Source organism: Sporothrix schenckii (assembly GCF_000961545.1).
Source record: "Sporothrix schenckii 1099-18 chromosome Unknown Cont44, whole genome shotgun sequence".
Classification (NCBI taxonomy): Eukaryota; Fungi; Ascomycota; class Sordariomycetes; order Ophiostomatales; family Ophiostomataceae; genus Sporothrix; species Sporothrix schenckii.
In genome coordinates this window covers 812901-835206 of record NW_015971145.1, presented here as the reverse complement: position 1 = coordinate 835206, position 22306 = coordinate 812901, and the positions used below count along the sequence as shown (strand labels likewise).

The following is a 22306-nucleotide window of genomic DNA, read 5'->3' as shown; positions in this document are numbered from 1 at the left end:
TGTTTGTGGAGGAAATGTGTGATCGCATCTGACCGTGTCGTATTTATCTGATTCTCTGGACTAATCAGATTTTTATCTGATTGTTCAGCAGATGATTATCAGATCAAGTGCTGACAGACCCGCAACAGTTTGTAAATCCAAGCCATTTCATGCTGTTTTAAAGTCTTTAATTCCCTCTTCCGAGAGCACATCTGGGCGCATCGTTTCCCCTTTCCACTTTTTCCACGGCGTGAAAAGCACGCCATGTCCACCGGAAAAGCTGGAAATAGCAAAAAGGATGTGAAAATGGTGGGCACAGTGGACTGTGTAAGATGGCAAAAAAGGAGATTTACCATCAATCAGTCGGCTCCCCGGTTTCGGCGGTACTTGTATTTACCATTTTTGGTGCGCGCCCCAGGAGTTGACGGGCAATCTGGGAAAGGGCAACCGCGGCTCGCACCAAAACAACGCCAGTTGGGCAAGAAGAACCCGGAAGATCGCTGCAGGCCAATCAGATACGTAGCCCACGCTCGGGTGGAGTCATTGCGGCCAATCAACAGCCACAGATGGATCTGATAAGATGGATCTTTGCATGTTAGCGTTCTTTTTACACACGAGTCGGTGGAGGGGAGACTTGGCGAACTTCACGGGAGAAAGAAGGGAAGGAACGGTATCCAAGTGTGGGTTGTCTGAGGGCACAACTGCTGGAATTGGGGGCGCTCCTGCTTCCTTTCACAGCACTGCACCTGCCAGACGGACAAACAAAACAGTGCCCAACAGGGAAAGAGATGCCTTGAGCACCCGCCTCAACCTACTGTCCTTCCTGCCTGTTGTCAACCCCCTGACATATCCCCTCCTTTGCACCATTTTTTTCCTCCTTTTCGATGGCATCCTGATGATGCCTTTTGACTTCGATTTATCGTTCAGATTACGAGAATTCGTTTTCTCGCCATGCCACTCTTTACTGCACCCGTCACAATACCTTCGATCGCCATGAGGAAACGGAAAACCAGCAGCCGGGCTCTTCTGCCGCTGTTGTGCGTCGTCGCCGGACTCTGGACGGCCGGCGTCATGGCTCACGTCTCACCATCGATTAACGACATCGATTTCGACGGCCCCGGCGTCTCCAGCGACGACACGTACTCCCTCACATCCTTACGACACATTGGCTCTGCACCCGCTCCCGTCGTCGTCCGTTCCAACCCAGAGACATGTCTCCACGCCTGCCAGCTGGCCTTGCGAGAGCCCACTTTTGTTGACGTCCCGCCTGAGGCTGGCTTCCGCGTCAAGGACTGCTACAGTCCGCTGATGCAGGTGTCCTTGTTCATTTGTCTGCGCGGGTACTGCTCGGACGGCCGCGGTGCCGGCAGCCTCGACGAGATGAACCGGAGCTGCACCGCTCTGCGCAACGAACCGCTGCCTTCTTTTGAGGGCGTGCTGGCCGACTACCCGCCCGACAAGGTGCTGCGACTGCGGCGACTGCAGCGTCCCGAAGCTGTGGGCGGCACAGTCCTCTCAGAAGTCGTCGTCCTCTCCGAGCAGCTGTACGAGAACTCGTACGACACGCTGGCGGACCTGATCTACGTCCGCAAGTACCACAATTTCTATGGGTGAGTTGTTTTTTTTTTTTTTTTTTTTACTGTTTTCTGTTGTGACCCATTGGTGATCTTTGGCTGACGTGCTTCATAAGCCGTGCTGTGATTATCTTTTGGGTTGTCGTCATCCTGTACGGCATGGGCAACCGCGTTTGCATGACCGTTGTGCAGAACCTACGGCGGCGTCGTCGCTTTCTCTCACCTACTCTCCACCGCCGGACCACGACGGGTTACCACCAGGTTGACGAGGAAGAGGTCGAGGACAATGATCTTGTACTTGACGATATCGATGCTACAGGACGCGACTCCTACGACCAGAAGCAGGGTATGACCCCGGCTGGCCACAGCTTTGCCCGCCGGCCGCGTATCTGGCTGCAGCGCCACCTGACGACGCCCGCGACCTTTGGCCAGCGCTGCTCACAAGATTTTGGCTGGTACACCGTGCCGCCGCGTGTGCAGTCCGTCACGCTCTTGATATTTGCCATCATGAATACGGTCTTCTGCGTTCATGGCTACCGTGTCTTCACAGGCAACATGTAGTAAGTTCCGACGGTATCGTCTTCTTTTGTTTTCCATCTGAACAGCATGCTCACCACCTCCAGCTGGCCCACTATCACGCAACAACTCCTGCGCTATGTCTCGGACCGCACCGGTATCATCTCTTGGGCCAACTTCCCGCTCATCTGGCTCTTCGGCATGCGCAACAACATCCTCCTGTGGCTGACTGGCTGGGACTTTGGCACTTACAACAACTTCCATCGCTGGGTCGCCCGCATCGCTACTGTCCAGGCCATTGTCCACTCCATTGGCTACACTGCTCTCGTCTGGAAAGACGGCGGCTTCGCCAGCTTCCTGAACTGGTGGGCTCGCTTCTTCTGGTGGACAGGCGGCGTCGCCACTATTTTTATGTCACTGCTCCTGGGTCTCTCGCTCTACTGGCTACGTCGCCATGCCTACGAGGTATTTTTGCTAGTCCATATTGGCTTTTCCATCCTCATCCTTTTTGGCATGCTGGCCCACGTGTCCATCTTCCGTGGCGAGTACGACGTTTACTTTTGGGCGTGCCTCATCGTGTGGGTAGTTGATCGCGCCATGCGTGTCCTGCGTATCGTCGCTTTCAACCCGCTTTTCTGGAAGACGCGTGCCCAAGCCACCTACGATCCGCAGTCCAACATTGTACGTGTCGTCGTGCCGTACAATGCGAGCCTCTACCAGCCGCAGCCAGGTACCTTCTACTACCTGAATGTGCTTAACGACAAGCGCTTCTGGGAGAGTCATCCGTTTACCGTGGCCACTGTGGCCTCGCTCGAGAAGAAAAGGGGCCCGATTCCGAACGTGGATACCGATGTCGATGCAAATGCTTCCTCGTCGATCAGCCCCAAAAAGCGCCGCTTACCGCCGCAGTTGGTCGAGCTCGAAAACCAGTCCAACGCACAAAGTGACACTGATGATGTCAATCTCGGCGTGGATACTGACGCAGACACACCAACATCTGTCGAGCATGATACGTCCGAAAACAGCCGCCTCCTGTCGAACACCAACTACGGCAGCACCTGCTGTCACAATCCATATCAGCTATCGTCCCCCACTTTCCAGTCCACTGTGTCCTCGGCCGTCTCTCCACCAGCCCATGCCGCCTCGTCCATGACCTTCCTCATTCGCCCCTATGACAGCTTCACGGGTCGGCTACGGGACAAAGCCGCCGCCGCGGCCAACCCGGCCTACTCTTCTACGGACTGCTCAACCGGCTCCGTACCCCTCCGGCCGGCCCCGGCCAATCTTCGAGTTCTCGTCGACGGGCCGTACGGCCACGCCCAGCGTTTCGATGACGAGTACGACTCAGTCCTCTTTGTCGTCGGCGGCAGCGGCATTGTTGTGGCCTTGTCGCATTTGACGGGCCTTGGTCATGATTACACGCTATCCAAGGCGACGGCTGCGGGCCGCCGTCTCAAGCATATTCGTATCATCTGGGCCGTCCGTGAAGCAGCGTTTGCGGCCGAAGTGCTGCAGAAAGACCTTGGTGACATATTTGGTCACGACAGAGACAATTCCACGAGTGGCATGGGCGGGACGCGCGTTACCATGGACATTCATGTTACCCAGTCCAAACCTAGCGGTAGTGGCCCTGTTGGACATGCGAGCGAAGAAAACGACGAAGACGAGACCGTCAATGGCAGCGTCCGCGCCAGCCACGACCGCCCAAAGAATGGTGTCGACCGGCCACAACTGCCGCTGGGCGACACCATCCTTGGTGAGCCCTTGCCTCACAACGTGCGCGTCCTCTATGGCCGACCCGACGTGCAAAGTGAGGTGGAGGTGGCTGCCCGCCGTGGCCGCAACCGGGTGGGCAGCGCGGACCGCAAGCTTGCCGTGGTGGCCTGCGGGCCCGGGCGTATGGCCGACGAGGCGCGCAAGTCTGTAGTGGACGTGCTGGGCCGGCGTGACGCCGGCAATATTGACTACCTGGAAGAGAGTTTTCAATGGTAGGTTAGCGTGATGATTTACATGTATTTGATGATATTTACGACATACATTTTAGTCGCCATTTGTGGTTTTGTGTTTATGATTTAAGTTTTTGGATATATTTAAATATAGCCATAGAAGAGTTATTTTTACTGTTGGATCTTTTTTTGATCCCCAGACATAAAGCGAACATCTTGCAAGGAATTAAAAAACAGAGCTGAAAAACGAACAGGAGCAAAAACTATTACAAGTCAATTAACCTTTTTGAAACCTCCCATTGTTTACTTCCCTTATTTTTGGTCGTTGGGAAGTCAGCGTAACATCAAACATTAGTGGAAGGGTTCAAGGGCATAGGGGATATCAGTGGCATGGGTATCATTCAACACGTCGACCTTTGGTAAGTTGGAATGCGACAGAAAGGTGGAATATTGGAAAAAACAAAGACGACAAAAGAAAGAAGGACAAGTAAAACGAAGCAAAGAAGAAAAAAACAGAAGACGAAAGTTGCGAACCGAGCCAAAAAGGTACAAGGGGATGAAGAAAAAAACCGGTGGAAGAAAAAAAAAGACTTTTTGTCGACGTTGTCATCATATCAATATCTTAAAAATGAAGGATAGAAAGCATCCCATAGAGTCAACTTCAACAACGCTCACGCATGGCTGACCTCGGAGACATGTGTCTCCAGTGGCCCCTTGGCCCAGGGCGGCAGGCTGATCTTGGGAGGCGGCAGGTGCGTCGGTGGGGGCAGGGTGGCGTCTTTGTCCACGGCGGCCTCAGCCTCGCGAGCCTCTTCGACCTCGGCCTCGTTGTGCTGGTATTTGGGCACACCACCGGTGGTGGGCGGCGGCGGGGGCGGCTCGATGATGAGGCCGTCGGAGTCGGTAGGGTCACTGGCGGGACCGTGGTTGACATCGGGGCCACTGTCCCTCTCGACCTTGTTCTCGGTGGCAGTCTCATCACCGGCAACTTCGCGTGTCGTGGGGCCAGTGCCAGGGCCTTAAGGATCGGTCGTCTCACCGCCAGAGCCGTTGTTTGGCGGGATGTGGTGAGGGTGATGGGGCTTCTCGTACTTGGGCACGCCACCCACGGTATCGGGGTCGGGATAAGGGTCCTTATAACCGTCATTGCCGTCGTTGACACCGTTAGCGCTGTCCGCAGGCTCAGGGGCAGCGGCCTCGTCGGAAGCTTCCCTTTTGACAGCAGCCTTTTCGGCAACCGCCTGTTTAGCAGCCTGCTCCTCGTCAAACTTCTTCCAATAAGCAACGGCATGAGCAGCAGCAGCCTCAGCGACCTCCTCGTGGATCTTGTACGCGGCCAAGGGCGTAGGCCCCAGGTGTGAGGGCGGCCTACGGGCAGCGATGGGAGCCCGTGTAGGCGTGGGCATATCAGTTTCTGCAGCTGCATGGGCTGCATCAGCCATACCACCACCCGTAGGCAGGCCTTGAGGCGGGCCCGGGAAGGTCGGCAGGGAATCAGGGGTGGAAGGCGAGGGCCGGTTGTTGACTGGGCCGTGACCCCACTTGGAGTGCCACAGCTCCGGGAATGGTTCTTCTTCGGGCTCCGCCACAATCGGGTGCCAGTCCTTGCGAGCCTCGGGCGTCGGCGTCCGTGTGGCCGTCTCGACTGCCGCGTCACCCCCTTCAGTGGTGGCATCCGGGCGCCTACCGCCGGGGCCAAAGTGGTGCGTCGGCTGCAGCGTGGCTACCGAGCCGTCTGGGCCGAGCGACAGCGGTGGCGGCGACCGCTTCCGGTAGTGCTGTCCGACGGCCGCCTGTCTCATGTCCTCAACAATTTGCTCTTCATTGACAAACTGGTATCGATCGAGCCCCATTTCTACTTTTGTGTTTTCCACGAAATTCAACTGTCGGTAGGCCGAAATAATGGCCGACTTCTCGCGCAGCTGCTGTCGCAGGTCCAAGATCACGTCAGGCTCTGGAGGACTGGTCTCAAACTCCTCGATCTTTTGGCGCATCTCCTGAAGAACACGAGGGTTGCATTCGACCTCAACCAAGTCATCAATGGGGCGGGCGGTGGGCCCAGGAGGAGACTGGTGGGTCGGAGCAGCAACGCCATTGCGGCCGGGCTCAGCAGTAGGAGTGGCATCGATGTGGGCAGGGACAGCAGCAACCACGGCGTCGTAGTTGAGGGGGAACCCGTCTTCATCGCACTTATCCTCGTAGCGGTGGATGGTCTCCGTGAACATCGCAGTGCAGGTCGTGGGGCAGGTGCCGCATGACGTGGTGACCGTCTTGGTGGCAGTATTGCGGCAGCAGGGGTTCCTGGTTGTTGTCAATGATGCGACGGTAACAAAGACAAGATGAGAGAGGCAGAGAACTGAGCATACTTGCAAGGAATGGGAACAATGGTGCTCGTCGTCAGGGGCGTGGCGCGGCAGCGGTGCAGGAACGGGCACTGATTATACGGGCAGGGGTTGACTGCGGAGAGTTAGATATCGTGAGGCATGGCCGTGGACAGCAACACCAATGACAACATCAAGCACAACGGGCGTGAACATACCCTCACCGACCGTGGTGGTGGCCGTGTAGCACTGACTCTTTCCAACAGAGTAGTCAAGACAGGTGTCGGCCGGAGCAGCCCAGCTAAGGTGGGGTTAGTTAGATGCACGTGTTCCTATTCCAAGTAGAGGCGACGGCAACTTTGAGAGAAAACATACGCGGTGATGCCAAAACCGATCGTGGCGAGAGCGGCTTTGGACTTCATGGCGATTGTTTTGGTGAGAATAAATTGAAAAGTTGGATGAGTTTGATTGAATGAATTCGGGAGAAGGAGAAAAGATGGGTGGAAGAGCAATCCCTAAAAAGGAAGGAGAGGAGAAAGGGGCGAGGGAGGAAGTAAAAACGAAGCGAAGGAAGGAAGGAAGCTTGGAAAACAGGATAGAAGGAAGGAACGAAAAAGTGGGGGGAAGGAAGGAAGCAAGAACCACCACCCAGCTTTTAATGGCGATTGCCAGATGTATGGGCAACTTGGGAGACCAGAGCATACTGAAAACTCTGGAAAGGCGACGCGGTGATGGGCGGTGAATAATGCCATGGCCGCAGTCTGAATACAAGAATAGATGCAGATGGCAGAGAATGTTGGTGATGGTTGCTGCAAGTCCGTAGTACACGGAAGAGCCGCTGGTCGTTTTTGGTGGACGTGGCTTTGGCGCTACCTGATTGGACGCTGAGTCTGGGTATGGCTTATTCTGTACAGGGCTACCGCTACAAGGCTAACATTACACACGTTACCAACAGGACAAATAGGAGATGCGTTGGAGTGGCCATTACTGTGCTACTTCACGTCCCTGACGTATTTAAACTGATACGCTGGTTTCTATGATGTTCCATTGCTCTCGCCTTCTGCTTCTACCTCTACTTGTACACGTTGGCCGAATTACTTCCCAAATCGATGCTCGCGGAGTTTCCGTCTATTTCAAATTTGGAACGCTTCTCAATTTCTTTCAATTCACATCGAGTCACATTGTGCTGCTGCTCGGCATTTTTAATTATTATTTATCATTTCTGTCAAGTTTTGTACATCTATACAAGAGATCCGAGAGAAGAAAGCAAGACCCTCTCGTTGCCTCGGTCCCCTAAAACATGCTTTTATATATGCCAGTGATGCCAAATGGAGATGAGGGATGCCAAAAAAGCAGCCACAAATAAAAAAAAAGGACACCAGAAAATGCACAAAAACTCTCCCTCAATGTACGCTTGTACCTCGTACCACGTACTCGTAATCGTAGATTGATCATCGACACGGTGGCTGGTCGAGGATGTACCCGCGCCACCCATGCGTAAGCTCCCCCCTCGAAGCTCACCAACACACCGACCAATCAGCCTCCCCCACCAAAAAGAAACCCAGAAGCAAATACAAGCGCAAAAAAAATCGTACCACCATTCGTAACGCCCAGTTCATAATGTACAAGGTGAGGGTGAGGCGAGTCGAGGGAGGCGGGAGGGGTGGGAGAGAAGGAGGGGCAGGCCAGAGGCCGGCCCATACGGGAGGGGGGGCGGTTTCGGGCCTGGGACACAACGACAGCCTACGAAAAGAAGTAGTCGCTGTCCTTGAGGCGGCGCACGTCAAAGTCGCCCTTGGCGGGGATGGCCGGGAAGGTGAGCGGGACCCAGACCTGGACGGGCGTCTGGCGGGCCAAGGCGGCGGCCGTCTTGTCCTTCTTGGCCTTGGTCAAGGGCTTCTTGAGGCCGCGCAGCTGGGCTTCAAAGTGACCCGTGCCGGCGAGCGCCACGTCGGCGGGGGACAGTTCGTCAATGTCGTGGTCGACGTCGTGATCGATGTCGGCGTCGGCGTCGGCGTCCTCGAGCAGGGCCAGCTCGTCGTCCTCCTCCAGCGCCATCATCTCGTCACCGGTCGCGACGTCGCCCATTGCCGAGCCAATGCCGTCAAGGCTCATGCCGCCAGTAATGCTGCGGCCGCGGCCGCGGCCAGTCGCTGACGTCGCAGGTGTCGTAGTCGTAGTTGTAGACGTTGTAGACGTTGTAGACGTCGTACGTATCGTAGAGCCCGCCTTCGCCGGGCGGGCGGCCTGCATGAGCTTCTCTTGCGCGGCCGCCTCATCGGCGGGGATGCTTCCGAGACGAAACTCGGACATGTCCTCGGCCTCGACCACGGCGTCGGCATCGTCCGTGGCGGCCGCGGCCTCGGCAAAGAGGCTCGCGGGCGTCACCATGCTGCGGCCTTGGGCGACGCGCGCGGGGTCGTCGGAGGCTAGGAGGGCGAGCCGCGTGTGCTCGAGGACGAGCTCGTCCTTGAGCGACATGCGCGGCGCGGCCTTGCGGAGGGCGAGAATCTTTTGGGCGACGGCGCTGCCGCGGTGGACCTGGGCGAGGTAGAGCGAGCCGCGGTAGCGGGCCTCGAACTCGCGGGCGAGGCGGCCGACGACGTCCTCGCTGTGGATGCGCACAAAGGCGTCGCGCAGGACGCGGTTCATGGTGTTGATGTCGGCGGCGTGGGTCCAAAAGGAGTCGTGGACCGCGGCGAACTGCAGGCCCAGGGCGTCGCACTCGAGGGCGGACAGCAGCATGTGGCTGGCGTCGAGCGAGTGGATAAAGTTGGGCGGGAAGGCCTGCAGCTGCTTGCGCTTGTGGACGGGGTCGCTGCGCGCGGGGACCGACAGGATCAGGTCCTGCAGGCAGGTCTCGATGGTGCGGCTGGCGGCCTTGCGGTACGGCTGGACCACGGGCATTTGCAGGGGCGTCGTCCACACGAGCGTCGAGCGGAACTGGCCGAGGATCTCGTCGTTTTCGCGCTTCATCGTCTTGGTCGGCGTGCTGCCCGAGGCGCCGGCCTTGGCCTTGCCCTTGCCTTTGGATCGCGACTTTTTGGGTGCTGCCGCTGCCGCTGCCGCTGCCGCGGCCGTGGCCTCTTGGTGCGGCTCGTTGTGAAGGATGCGCTCAATCTGGTCGGGCGTCAGCGCGCGGCACACGCGGCCGCCAATCTCGCCCAGCCAGTGCTGGATGTCGTGGGCGCCGCTGAACATGGTCGACAGGGCCTGGAAGATCTTGGTGGCAATGTACGACGCCAGGACCATGGCGGGGATGTCGGTGTCGGCCTGCAGCGTCGGGTACAGCGTGTCCAGCTGCTTGAGGACCTGCTTGCGCGCGCCGGCAAAGGTCACGCCGTAGACGTTGGTCATGACGGTCTGCTTAACGACCTTGCGCTTGATCTTGCCGTCGAGCGCGCGCGCGTTGGGGTCGCCGTGAGCGGCGTCCTCGGCGATGCTCGCGCGGACAATGTCGGCGACGGCCGAGTAGACGTCGGCCGGGCGGTCGCCGGGGACCAGGTTGACCTGCTTGGCGCCCCAGGAGTCGCCGCCCAGCGCGGCGTAGTGCTGCAGGCCGTTGCAGGTGCCGTCCTGGTGGACGGGCAGGTGCGAGACAAAGGCCGTCGGGTCGTCGAGCGCGAGCGCGGCCGTCAGCTCCATGCACGCCGCCAGGCACTGCCAGGGGTCCTCGGCCGCGAGCCACCAGCGGCCGCCGCGCAGCGGGTTCGTGGCGGCATCGCGGATCTGGTCGACGTGCTCGTCGGCAAAGGCGGCGCGGTCGGACAGGCTGGCCTTGTCGTAGCCGTACACGTTGGCCAGGTGCACCTTGAGCCAGCGCAGGCCGTCGGCGCCGAGCGGCTTGCCCTTGGCAAAGGTCAGCAGGCCGCGGACGTGGTCGGCGCCCATGTGGTTGAAGTAGGGCGGGATCGGGTACGCGCGGCCGCGGAAGTCGACGTTGTGCGGGAAGTAAAAGGTCTGGTCGCGGAAGGCGCGCGCAATCTCCATCTGAAAGTTCATGAAGCAGCGCACCGAGTGCAGGCCGGACCGCTGGTTCTCGGCGGCCTTGACGGCCTTGAGCCACGTGCGGCGCTTCATGGGATCCTCGGACGAGTCGGGTTCGGGGGGGACGGCCACGTTGGGCGCGATGGGCGGGATGTCGGCAATGGCCTCGCCCGTGTTCCAGGCCTCGAGCAGCACGTTGAAGACGGGGCGGTTGACCTTCCAGGCGGTGCGGCCGAGCACGTCGAGGCCCTTGAGGACCTGGTCCATGTCGCCGCGCGCAATGGCGGCCTCGGCGTAGATCTTCTGGTCCTTGCGCGAGTCCTTGACGCGCACGAGCGGCGCCGGGTACTCGAGGAAGCCGCCCTTGTCGACGGTCTGCCAGGGCTGGGGCTCGACGACCATGGGCAGGTGGCGGGCGAGGAAGTCGCCGCGGGGCTCGCGCTTCATGAGGTCGACGAGGGTGCTGTTGGCGACGAGGACGCCGACCTTTTTGCCGCGGCGCAGCTGGTTGAGGCGGCTGAAGGCGGGCTGCTGCTGGGAGACGAGCGTGCGCGTCTCGGGGTGCTCCTTGACGGCGGTGACCTTGGCGGTCTCCATGAGCATGGACAGCAGGGCGGCGCCGACCTTGGCCTTGATGGTGATGGGCCAGGCGACGTCGCGGTCGGCGGGCCGTTTGGGCGTGGTGGCAGGGGTGCTGTTGGCGGCGTCAGCAGCAGCAGATGCGGCAACAGATGCGGCGGCCGTCTCCGCGGCGTCGCCGGCATGCTGCAGCGACACCTTGGCCGGGCGCATGGCCTTGCGCAGGGCGGTCTTGGCGGCGGTCTTGGCGGCGGCGCGGGCGGACGTCTTCTGGCCGCGGGCGGCCATCATCTTGGTGTGCTGCTGCAGGCGAATGTCCTCCTCGGCGACCTTTGCGATTTGCGTAATGATGTTGCTGATGGAGATGCCCTTGTCGGCGCCCTGCATGGCCATGCCGCTGAGCGTGCTGACAATGGTGACGGCGGCCAGGCGGCTGGGCAGCGACTGGCGCAGGAACGGCCCGTACAGACAGCGGTCCAGGTCCTCCTTGTTCTTGCTGCCCGAGGCCTCGGCGAGCTCAACCTTCTTGAGCTCCTGCGACAGGCGCAGCTCGAGGTCCTTGTGCCACTCGTAGAGGCGCGCGTTGAGCGAGGCGGTCGTCAGCGACGTGTTGAGGCCCATCTTGAGCAGCGCCTGGTTCTCTTCCTTCCAGCGCTCGACGGCCGCGTCGACACAGTCGCGCTCGAGGCGCGACTGGATCTCGCGGCGCTCGGACAGGTTGAGGCCGGCAATGTCGCGGCCCTCGGGGATCTCGGCGAAGAGGCTGAGGGTCTGCTTGAGCATGCGCAGGCCCATGCCCTTTTGCGGCGTGCCGAGGACAGGCGGCGTGTCGAGCGTGTCGAGCGTGTCGGGCGTGGCGGGCATGTCAGGCACGTCCGTGGGGGCAGACGCACACGTCGAAGCGGATGCGTCCGTGGCCGCATGGCTTGCCTCAGCTGCCTCCGCGCCGGCCGCCACACCCGCCGTATCAATCGACCGCAGCGCCTCCTCAAACAGCGTCGTGGCCTCGGCCTCGCCGCCGGCAAACGACTCGAGGTTGTACGTGCGGCAGATGTCGGTAATGGCCGCGCGGTCCTGGTCGTTCAGGATGCCCGTCATGTAGAGCACCTCGAGTCCGGCGTCGCCGGGGGCCAGGCCCATGTAGCGGTCGACCAGACGCTCGCGCCGCGCGCCGTGGGCCGTCAGCAGCGACGCCTTGAGCATGTAGGCAATGGTCTCGGGGGTCTGCTGGGCCCGCCTGCCGCGCATCTCGAGCTCGAACCACTTGTGCAGCTCCTCGGCGGTGGCCAGGTCGGGGTCGGCGAGCAGCTGGTCGACGACGGCACGCAGGTAGCGGTTGTGCAGCTCGACCAGGTCGACGTCGGGCGACGCGAACCCGGGCTGGCCCAGCCGCTTGAGCACGAGGGCCGCGCGGTCCAGCTTGCCGACCTGCAGACACGCGTCGAGCACCGACAGCATCTCGTCGACGTCGCCGGGGACGCCGCGCGTGTTGATCTTCTGGCGCGCCACGGGGACGCTCTCGGTGTCGTCGAGCACGAGCGGTGCCTTTACGTTGTGTGGCCGCAGCTCCCAGAGCGGCAGCGGGCTGGGCACGGCCGTGCGGGCGCGTGGTGGTGCTGGTGTAGAGAGCGGTAATGGTGGCGATGTCGCATACAGGAGAGGGTATCGTGCGGTGGAATGTGAGGCGGAAGCGGAGGAAGCGGAGGAAACGGAGGAAACGGAGGAGACAGAGGAAGCGGACGAGGCGGAGGAAGAAGAGGGCGGCGCGCCGGGCGAGAGAGAGACGGCGGCATGTGCGCCGTCGTCATGCGGGATCGGGGTGTAGTCGTTGAGGGCGGTGGCCAGCGTGCGTTCGGGCAGGTAGCCGATGCCGCTGTAGAAGGTCTTGGGCCGCCATGGCCGCAGTTCGGGACGTGTTGTGAGGAGGCGGCGGTCGACGCCGACGGGGCGCAGGGGTCGTAATACGCGTGTCGGCTGTGTCGGGAGCCTTGGCATCGTGTTGGCGGAGGGCAGCCGGCACAGGGCCACAGCGTGGCGGCCGCCCGCTTGTCGTGTGAGCATCGCGATGGTCCTCACGCGACAGGAAAAAAAGAAGTCGAGATGGCGATGACAAGAGGAGAAGAAGGAGGGAAAAGGAGGCGGCACATCTATGCCCCCATTGAAAGTGAGAGTCGGTCGCTATCAACGAGACGAAAAGAAATGCAGATGGATATGATACAGAAACAAACCAATGGGTGGAAGCACAAAACAAAACAAATGGCAGACAGGTCGATGGATGCTCATTTCAGGAGGCAGAAAAAACTGCACTGAAAAAATTGACCTTCTAGAAATTTTGGCCGCTAGCTGCCGGCCTCCCCAGAGCACGGCTGAGCATGCTGATTGGCTGGTTGTGGCAGTTGGCCCGCTGTGTGGGGCATGCGAGGCCCCGGCCCGCCAACGAGGCCACAGGACGAATTAAATTTATTCGAACATTAAATGCATAAATGCATCTGCTAGCCGCGGAAAATGTGGTAGGCAAAAGCTAAGTTGTGCTTTTCAAGGTGCTGGATTGCAAGAAGCCTCCCCAACAGCACCAATTGCATGCCATTGCACAGACCCGCGATGTTGCAGCCGACAGCGAGGGCCACAGGCAGCGCCGCATGCCGAGCACAGCTGCAGCGTATTCTGCAAATTGCACCGGCACGGGCAACTTGTCGATCTGCACTCGAAGCATCTTCGCACACGCGACCATCACGGCCACAGACAGCATTGGTGCGACAGCCTGGCCAGTCGGCACAGCCGGCACGGCCAGCACAGCTGTCACAAGCGCGGTGGCTGTCTGTCTCGCGCCCCGCACGAAACAAGGACGACGACGATGTCGAAGGCGCGACACAGACTTCTCTGTCTGACGAGACGAAAGGGACCCCCTCGACTCCCTCGACCCCCTCGACACCCTCGTCCACGCCGTCCGACAACATCCCGTGGTACCTCAGGGTCGATGTCCCCAAACACGCCACCCTCGCGCCGCACGATGTGCCCCTGCCCGACATCCCGCCCCATTCGCCGGCCCTGCTGACGCCCCTGCTCTTCTTTGTCGCCGACGATCTCGGCCTCGACGACCTGGCCCTGCTCGACCTGCGCGCCCTCGACCCGCCCGCCGCCCTCGGCCCAGACCTTCTCATGCTGTTTGGCAGCGCCCGCAGCGAGCGCCACCTGCACGTCAGCGCCGACCGCCTGGTGCGCTGGCTGCGCAAGCACGGCGTCCACGCCACGGCGGACGGCCTGCTGGGCCGCAACGAGCTCAAGATCAAGCTGCGGCGCAAGGCGCGACGGGCCAAGCTGCTGGGCACCAGTGGCACTAGTGGCATGGCCCAGCTGGACGCGGCGTCCCGGGGCGAGGACGCCGCGCAGGTGGTCGACGACGGCATCAGCACGCAGTGGGTGTGTCTGCATGCGGGCACGCTGGGCCGGTCGGCGGACGAGGGCAGTACGCTGGACGCCGCGGGCCGCACGAGCGGCTTTGGGGCGCTGCGGTCCCCCGGCACGACAGTCGTGGTGCAGATGTTTACGGACGCCAAGCGGAAGCAGCTCGACCTCGAAGCGCTGTGGTCGCGGACGCTGGTGCGCAGTGTCAAGGCCCGGGTCGCAGCGGGCGAGGCGCTGCCGGAATACACGCTTGCCGCGGCGGAGGCGGCCAAGGCGCGCAGTGGGAAAGAGACCGACACCAACGACGGGGCAGAGAGCGAAGCAGAAGCAGACACCGGTTTCGAGGATGCCCCTGTGCAGTCGACTGTGCAATCGGCAGCCGCACCGTCCTCGGGCGCGCCCTCGAGTTCCTTTGGCGGGCAGCACCGCTACTTCTCGACATCGGCACGCCGGCGGGCCAACCTGGAGCGCGAGCACGCCGGCCAGACCAGCCCCGATGCGGACATCGTGTCCCGCCTGACGCAGCCCTGGATCGGCGCGAGCGACGTCGCCAAGCTGGGGGCACGGCTGGCGCAGGACGCCGCCGGCAAGGCGCAGCTGCAGAAGCAGCTGATTCGCTACCTCGACAGCCTCGGCCAGCCGGAGGCTGTCCACGCGCTGGGCGCCGTGCAACCACACGGCCGCGGCCGGCCCACGTCCGACTTCATCACCGCCAGCGCGGTCTGCATGCGCGACGTGCCGCCCGCCGAGACCTGGGCGCTGCGGGCGCACGTGCACGCCCGCGCGCTGATTCTGCGCCACGGCGGCTACGACCTGGCGGGCCTAGTCGAGTTAATCCGCGAGATGCAGCAGGGCGGCCTGCCCGTCGACCGCGCGCTGTGCGCACAGCTGCTGCAGGCGCTGTTCACGCCGCAGGCGGACGAGACCCGCGAGCCGAGCGTGGCTGTGAGCGTGGGCGCGGTGCCGTCCGCAGAAGAGACAGCCCGCGCGGCGGCGCTGCTGGATCTGCGAAAGGAGACAGCCCTGGGCCTGCTCAACACCATGTACGAGCGCGGGCAAGAAACGATTGCGCGGGACGTGATTGTGGCCATGATTGCGGCCCTCGCGCGGCACAACGGCGTCGCCCGCGCCCGCACCACCGCCCATGCGGTCTTTGCGGAGAAGCTGGAGCAGGCCCGGCGCCCCGTCGCCGCGCCGCCGGCACACCTCGACCGCGACGGCAACCGCCGCTTCCAGGCCGTCAACGACGTGCCGCGGGGGCTCGACGTAGCCGACGCGACCGACGCACGGGACGCCGACCACCAGGCCGTGGGTGTCAGCGCCGCCGCGCAGGCCGCCGACGACCTCCAGACCACGCTCGAGGCCCTGCTGCACCAGGCCGAGCTGCCGTGCCTCGAGGACGCCCAGATCATCACCCTGCTCGGCGCGTACGCGGACGCCGAGGACTGGGCCCGGTTCTGGGCGCTCTGGCGCATGCCGCCGCAGCACGGCCTGCCGCGGTCGCCGGCGCTGTACGTCTACGTATTCAGGCGCATGGCCGAGACCGGCCACAAGGCCTTGTGCGTCGACGCCGTGCGCAGATGCTTCCACGAGATGATGCGCGAGCAGGTGCCGGTGCAGCCCAAGGCGGCTGTGTACAATGCACTAACACAATGCATCAAGGTGGCGGACCCGGGCGCCGAGGCGATTGCGCGGAACTTGCCGGATGTTCGGTCGGAAATGACACGAGATCAAAAGAAGCGGGCGAGAAGAGAGTTTGTCAAGCTTCTGCGGTTGGTCGAAAACTTGCGATAGGAAGGGGAAGAGGGGAAATGTGTACGAAAAGTATGTATAAAACTAATCTCGTTCAAGTTCCTATTGTCATGTGAGGGGCATAGCAGAAGGACAAATGTACAGAAAACAGAAACACCTTTCTCAAACGAGATCCCAATATAAAAGTAAAGTAAACCGTATTAAATATTAAAAGAGGACAAATACATGTCCGCGGGCAGCGCCCGACGTGTAAATCGTGTTGTCGTAATGTCGTAAAAGTTGCAGAAGGCCGCATAATATATAGTACAGTATCCAAACAAAAATGCGCAGTCATATAGAGACTGTACATAATACAGCCACAAAAAAGCGTAAACTTCTCATAAAAAGAACAAAAGTTCGGCAAACCAGAGCCAAGAGAGTGCGAGTGGTATGAGGGCAAGAACAATCCACCACATCTCGACAGTGAGGCGCCGGCGGAACCAGCGGCGCAATAGACGCGGCGGGCGGCGGTGGACACAGGTTTTGGTATTGTAAATGAGGCAGCCGAGGTCGGGACGGCTCTCGCACTCTATGTGCTCACGACGGCGCTTCATAAGGAGTCTATTGTTGTCAGCAGGAAACAACCAGACAGTGCGGAGAAGCAGCGGGCGAAAGGGAAGAAGCGAGCGAAGCGAGGGCCAAACTTACGGAACACTGCCGCGGCAGAAACGGAGATCGCTGCCGAGATCACAGCGGGTGTCGTTGGGGCAGTCGAGGTGCAGGAGACGGCGGGACATGAGCCAGCTAATCTTGAGCTCGATGCCGGTGTCGACAAAGTTGTAAAAGTAGCGGGAGGAGTGCTTGAGCGACAGGGCATCTGGGTAGATGAGCTGCTTGGCGATCTGGATGTGGAGCTCCGGTGGCAGGCTCATGAGGGAGCGGGGCGGCCGGGGCGAGATGGTGATGGTGTCGTCGTCGGCATTCGGGTCAAGACCGGCGACGGTCTTATTTGAACCAGACGTAAGCAGTTTGGATGACGCAATTGCTGATGCTTGAGACCCAGCAGCCTGAGCCTGAACCGGGGACCGGAAATTTGGCAGCCACCGAAGCACCATGGCGAAGAAGTGTATATATTGTCGGTGTATGACAAGCAGGAAGATATGTGATGTGGCAGGTTATTGATGTTGATCAATTTGTACGTCAAGTCGTTTCCGGCCAAACCTGCCGTATTTATGTCTTGTCGAATCGGTTTCGCGGCTGCCTTACCAAAGGACAGATCAATAAAAGCCAGTGACGGGGTCGGGATAGTGGGAAGATGGGGAAGATATTGAGAAACGAAATTGACAAGGACGAGGCAGACACTAAATAAGAGGAGGAAATAAAGAGGACAAGCAAAACTGATGCAGTATTCGAGCTGAGCAGAAGGCTGCAGGATAACGTCCAACGCTCTTCTGGACGTCCTGGATTTCGCCGCCGAATGACAGCGTGCAGGCCACTTCCGGCTGCAGTAGATGAAACAAGGGGTGGGAAGAGCAGAGACACGAGGAGGGACATGGAGGAATGCGAGGTATCTAGAACTGTGGAGTGTGGGACGATGGTGGTTGAGTAATGCCAGCAGCACCCAAAGCGGCGCCGGTCAGGCCCAACGGCACCCTAAATTCAGGAACAAGGCACCGGCACAACCACAATAGGACCACCGCGACGAAGGCTGTCGAGGCTGTGTCTCGCCCGGCTGTCACCTCAAGCTGTATTTTGTGGCGCTTGGGATGTCTTTGGTTCTGTCTTGAGGACTGGGGATCATGCGCTGTTTGGTAGGCCTGCGGGGACCAAGCTGGAGATGGTCCACTTTAACAGGGTATTAATAGGCACCCGCATACGAAATACCGTATTCTTGTTCGGGCCTGCAAGGCTTCTTTCCAAGCGCCAGGACCACCCGTCAGGCTGTCAGGGTATGTCTTTATTGTAATCTTTTGTGTAATGTCGTCGTGCCAAAGAACACTCTAAATCGAAGACAATAGGAGTTGGATGGAGGTAATTGCGGGCAGCCTTGGAGGCCAACAACAAGGGTACTGCCGCTAAAAGTGGAGGCTGTGGACAAGGTCGATTGGATGTCTAGGCTGATACAGGGCTGGAGAGGTGGAAGAAAGGAAGAAAAAGGATGAAAGAGGACTGTGGAGGAAAAAGGAGGACAGCAAGATGGCGATGTACCATGCGACAGATACGGAAGGAGCTACGATTGGCCTGGCCGACGAGTCACCTGTCGCGGAAAGAGCCAGAATACGAGAAGAAAGGTTGGGGGAAGGCACGCTAGACGACACAAGAGGTATTTGACGGAAATGGAAAGTCCTGTCGTAAGCTACGTTGGGCCTGGCAAAAACAGCCATTGTGGCGTGTTAGGGTCACGGCCACTTTGGGTCTGGTACACTTGCACGGGCCAATCCGTCTAATGCATGCAAAAGGAGTGATGACACGGCAGCAACTGGGAGAGGAATCAACGTGCTCAGCGGTCTCTAGATGGCCTCACGTGAGTTCCTGTGACGTCCGCGTCGAAAAGGTCTTGCCGTTTTGGGCCCTACGCTACGGTCATTGCTGCCTGTGGCAGGCGACTAACAATCGCCGGGCTGTCATTGGGCAGGCGCAACCCAACGGCCAGACTTTGGCGATGGCTTGACCACCATGACGTCGGACCGCGTCGTGTTTTTCCATAATCTTTCCCTCGTTCTCTACTTGGCCAATTCCACAGCAATGACTGCCAATTTCCACCATGCCTGTGGCTGGTAACGACAGCAACGGCAAGAAGGTTGGCGACACCGTCGACGTTGACATTGACAGCGAAAGCGAAAGCGACTACGGCTGGGACCTGTCGCTGGAAGAAGACGTGCACAAACTCTTAAACGCGACAGCGGCGCAGACGGACATCGCACTCGCCTCTTCCTCTCCACGCGCCCGACTCTTCGTGCCGGTCGTCGCCGACACGCCAGCACAACACAATGCAACCGCTTCGCAGCCACTCGGCCCTCTGGCGGCGGAGGCGGTGGGTGCCACTGCTGCGCCTCACCACGACCCAGTCGCCGACGACGACGATCCAAGCGCGGCTGCTGTCTTGGACGCGGCCCGTGTCGGCCTCGACGTCGAATACCCGGATTGTAAGTGAATGCGAGAAGTTTGTTTGTGGTCGCAAAAAAGGGGGAAAGGCCGTTTCTGACTCTAACAACAGCGTTTAGTGAGCCAAGTCGTGGCCGACCTCGACGGTGAAATGGCCGATGGGGACGAGGCTGTTGTTGGGATTGCAATGAATAGAGGAAACACAGACGAGACAGGCCCGCTGCCGCCAAGGCCGGCAGCCGTGCCCACAGGCATACCCGCCAACTTGGCCTCCGCCAGCATTGCATCACCGCTCGCCCAGTTCCGCACCTATCCCAAAAAGCCTTTGTCTGTCAGCGACCTCACCGCCGGCGCCTGGTGCGAGTTGCAGTACGAATACACGCTGACGCGGCTGCCGGGCGGCCGTCGTACGCGCACGCCAGCGATGCGCGCGGGCTCCAAGGTGCACCAGAAGCTCGAGGACGAGGTGCACACGACGGTGCCCATAACCGTCAAGAAGCCGCAAGACGTTTTGGGTGTCAAGATCTGGAACATGGTCCACGGCCTGCGGACGCTGCGCGAGACGGGGCTGACGCGCGAGCTGGACATTTGGGGCTTGGTCGACGTGAGCCCTCCTCCGGTCGACGGCCAGAGCCAGCAGGAAGTGGTCAATGGCGTAATTGACGCGCTGAGCTACGAAAACCCGGATCCGGCGGAACAGCCACCGCGGCAAAACGGACAGGACAATGGAACGCCGACCAGACGAACGCGTCGCTCCAAATCGGCTGCCACGGCGACTTCCATCGAATCTTCAGCGGCACACATTACCGACTACTTTCCGTCGTCTCCATTGGACCCATTGTCACAAGAGCAGGCGAAATCCAGCCCCAGAAAGGAAAAAGAGCCGCCATCGTCACCACTTCGCAAAGTCTACATTACCGACGTCAAGACCCGCGAGTCGACCCGTCTACCCACTGGCGCTGCGGCACGCCCATCCAAAATTCAACTGTATCTGTACCACCGCTTCTTGTGCGACCTCGCCAGCGGCAACTTCCGCTTCGAGGTCGTCTTTCAGCGTTACAACGTCGACCAGCACGACTTGTTTTCGGACGACTTTCTGGCGGAAATGTACGCCGACCCCCTGTTTGTGGAGCTGACGGAGGACGCCGCCGCCGACGACGCGGAAAGCAGCAACACGCTGCACGACTTTGTGCGCATCCTCCAGCACGAAGTCGCACTGACGTTCCCGCACGGCGCCGCCTCGGTTGGCGACGTTGTGGCTGTGGAGTACCGTCAGCGGCCACGGGACGGCGACGACGGCGGCCGTTGCATCGGTACCAACGTCATCCCTGTCGACGAGAATGTGTTGGACCGCTACCTGGCCAACTACCTGGCATGGTGGCGCGGGGCGCGGGCGCCCGTTGGCGTCGACATTGAAGAGGCCGCGCTCAAGTGCGGCTACTGCGAGTTTGTCGACGACTGCGAGTGGCGGCAGACGATGGATGAGGAGCGCGTACAGAAGGCCCGGGCCAAGATCGCCGCAGCACGGGGGCAGGACAACTGAGCGGGCTTTTTATGAATATTGTGCTGGGGAATTTCTACGCTCGACACGAACTTTGGCTATGACTGTGGATCTCTATTTTGCATATGTTTTTCTTTTGTTCCCTTTATGGCCCATGATGCTTATGAGAGACAAAAGTGGTGTTTTGGGCAATAGGAGTGACAGTTCGGCTTCTTCGTTCTCCTTGACGATTCTGTATTTTGATACCATACGCATTACTGCCATGTTACCCGTTTTACTCTCTCACTCATTACTCCTAGGGGGTATCGTCTGTCTTGCTTTTTGGACCTGCCACAATGGGCGAGGTCACTCGATCAAAGAGCTCTTTAGAATGCGGCACTGTCTCTGTACATGTATATCCCGGTAAATCTATTTACTATCCGTACGTGCCGGCGGTATTGTCTTCCCCGCCTCCTTCGTGTCGTCACGTTTAGACCTCCGGCTAAATCGGCCACAAGATAGTGCTTTGAAGGCTGACAACGTTGAAAATCAGACAGCACTCCCTCTGTCGTGATCTTTATATAGGTGCCTAATAAAGAGAGCCTCGATGTGTCTGTATATGAATGTGTCTTTATATGAAATAGTTCGTCGCGGGAGGTATTTTGTGTCGTTTTTCTTCAGCGTTTAATATAATATCTGAAATAAGAGGAATGTGTTTTACCTATAAATTGTTCTCTTTTCTTTCTTTTTCTTAAAAAAAAAAAATAGAAAAAAGAAAGAAAAGACAGACAGAAGAAAAAGAAAACAAAAGAAAAAATTTAAAAAAATTTTAAAAAAAAAATGAAAAATGAAAAAAACGATAACATCACCGGCCGTTTAATTTGCGATTATGCCACGCACCTACCCAGGACATAATAAATACTACCAACCTCAATTTTTCAAGCTGCCTCGCTGCTTCTCACATACGGGTTGAATTCCCACAATATGAGCACATAGTTGACCGTGATGCTGTTGTCTTCTGAACACAGGGCGGCGTTGACAGGGATAGAGGGATGCCACCATAAACAGACGCCGATCATCACAATCTAACTGGAGACAACTCCCTTTGTGGAAAGGACAAACGACGCGACAAATAATGAGCAGATCGTCTGTTCCTGGTTTCTGATATTCCGTGTCTAAGTAACTGAGTGGCTGCAAATTAAAGAATACTGCCGCCAATGCATGGATGCATCGCACCTTCTGTTTTCGTGTCAAAGGGAGGCCGACGAGAGTCGCGTGTTTTAAGAGGTCACCACACATCCAAAGGCAGTTGCAATGACTGCATTTTTTTTTTTTCATAGAGAAACGGCGTCACTCTCTCAATTTGCCCCAAATCTCATTTGCGTCCAATCTTCGACGTCGTTGTATCCGAGGTCCCTACAATACACTGGACGACATCACTCACAGGGCCAGCACTCTCAACACCATCTGATCCCTTTCATTTAGTTACGGCGCTCTTCCAACGTTTTTTGCTGTTCCTCCGGCCGCATGACTGGTCTTGTTTCGCCTTTCACGACGCATCGACTCGACCGACAACGGTTCTTCTACAATAGGCACAGCAGATGCGGCTGCAGCAGCGAGCCATAAAGCACTCAAACAACCTGCATATGCTCGCGAAACGCACGCCTCTTTCACCAACGCCTG

General features: G+C 59.1%; 7 protein-coding genes across 7 annotated transcripts; 4 read left to right on the top strand and 3 right to left on the bottom strand.

Moving 5' to 3' along the window:
* Window positions 1-930: 930 nt before the first annotated feature.
* On the top strand, window positions 931-2114 carry SPSK_09411 (uncharacterized protein; the record flags this gene model as incomplete). The annotated part of the gene is made up of 2 exons (XM_016735984.1): window positions 931-1589; window positions 1670-2114. 2 exons carry the CDS (start codon window positions 931-933, stop codon window positions 2112-2114), a joined length of 1104 nt encoding a protein of 367 aa, XP_016586999.1.
* A 45-nt stretch (window positions 2115-2159) lies between these two features.
* Window positions 2160-4061, top strand: SPSK_08859 (ferric-chelate reductase; the record flags this gene model as incomplete). Its single annotated transcript, XM_016735445.1, has 1 exon — window positions 2160-4061. One exon carries the CDS (start codon window positions 2160-2162, stop codon window positions 4059-4061), a length of 1902 nt encoding a protein of 633 aa, XP_016586998.1.
* Window positions 4062-4686: 625 nt separating this feature from the next.
* On the bottom strand, window positions 4687-6758 carry SPSK_08765 (uncharacterized protein; the record flags this gene model as incomplete). The annotated part of the gene is made up of 5 exons (XM_016735353.1): window positions 4687-5033; window positions 5055-6316; window positions 6382-6472; window positions 6555-6637; window positions 6712-6758. The coding sequence occupies 5 exons, from the start codon at window positions 6756-6758 to the stop codon at window positions 4687-4689; spliced, it is 1830 nt and encodes a 609-aa protein (XP_016586997.1).
* A 1321-nt stretch (window positions 6759-8079) lies between these two features.
* SPSK_08297 (DNA-directed RNA polymerase, mitochondrial) lies at window positions 8080-12963 on the bottom strand (the record flags this gene model as incomplete). Its single annotated transcript, XM_016734901.1, has 1 exon — window positions 8080-12963. One exon carries the CDS (start codon window positions 12961-12963, stop codon window positions 8080-8082), a length of 4884 nt encoding a protein of 1627 aa, XP_016586996.1.
* A 540-nt stretch (window positions 12964-13503) lies between these two features.
* Window positions 13504-16101, top strand: SPSK_08561 (uncharacterized protein; the record flags this gene model as incomplete). Its single annotated transcript, XM_016735154.1, has 1 exon — window positions 13504-16101. One exon carries the CDS (start codon window positions 13504-13506, stop codon window positions 16099-16101), a length of 2598 nt encoding a protein of 865 aa, XP_016586995.1.
* A 335-nt stretch (window positions 16102-16436) lies between these two features.
* On the bottom strand, window positions 16437-17153 carry SPSK_09773 (F-box domain protein; the record flags this gene model as incomplete). The annotated part of the gene is made up of 2 exons (XM_016736343.1): window positions 16437-16659; window positions 16747-17153. The coding sequence occupies 2 exons, from the start codon at window positions 17151-17153 to the stop codon at window positions 16437-16439; spliced, it is 630 nt and encodes a 209-aa protein (XP_016586994.1).
* Window positions 17154-18802: 1649 nt separating this feature from the next.
* Window positions 18803-20686, top strand: SPSK_08871 (uncharacterized protein; the record flags this gene model as incomplete). The annotated part of the gene is made up of 2 exons (XM_016735457.1): window positions 18803-19184; window positions 19263-20686. 2 exons carry the CDS (start codon window positions 18803-18805, stop codon window positions 20684-20686), a joined length of 1806 nt encoding a protein of 601 aa, XP_016586993.1.
* Between the last annotated feature and the right edge of the window lie 1620 nt (window positions 20687-22306).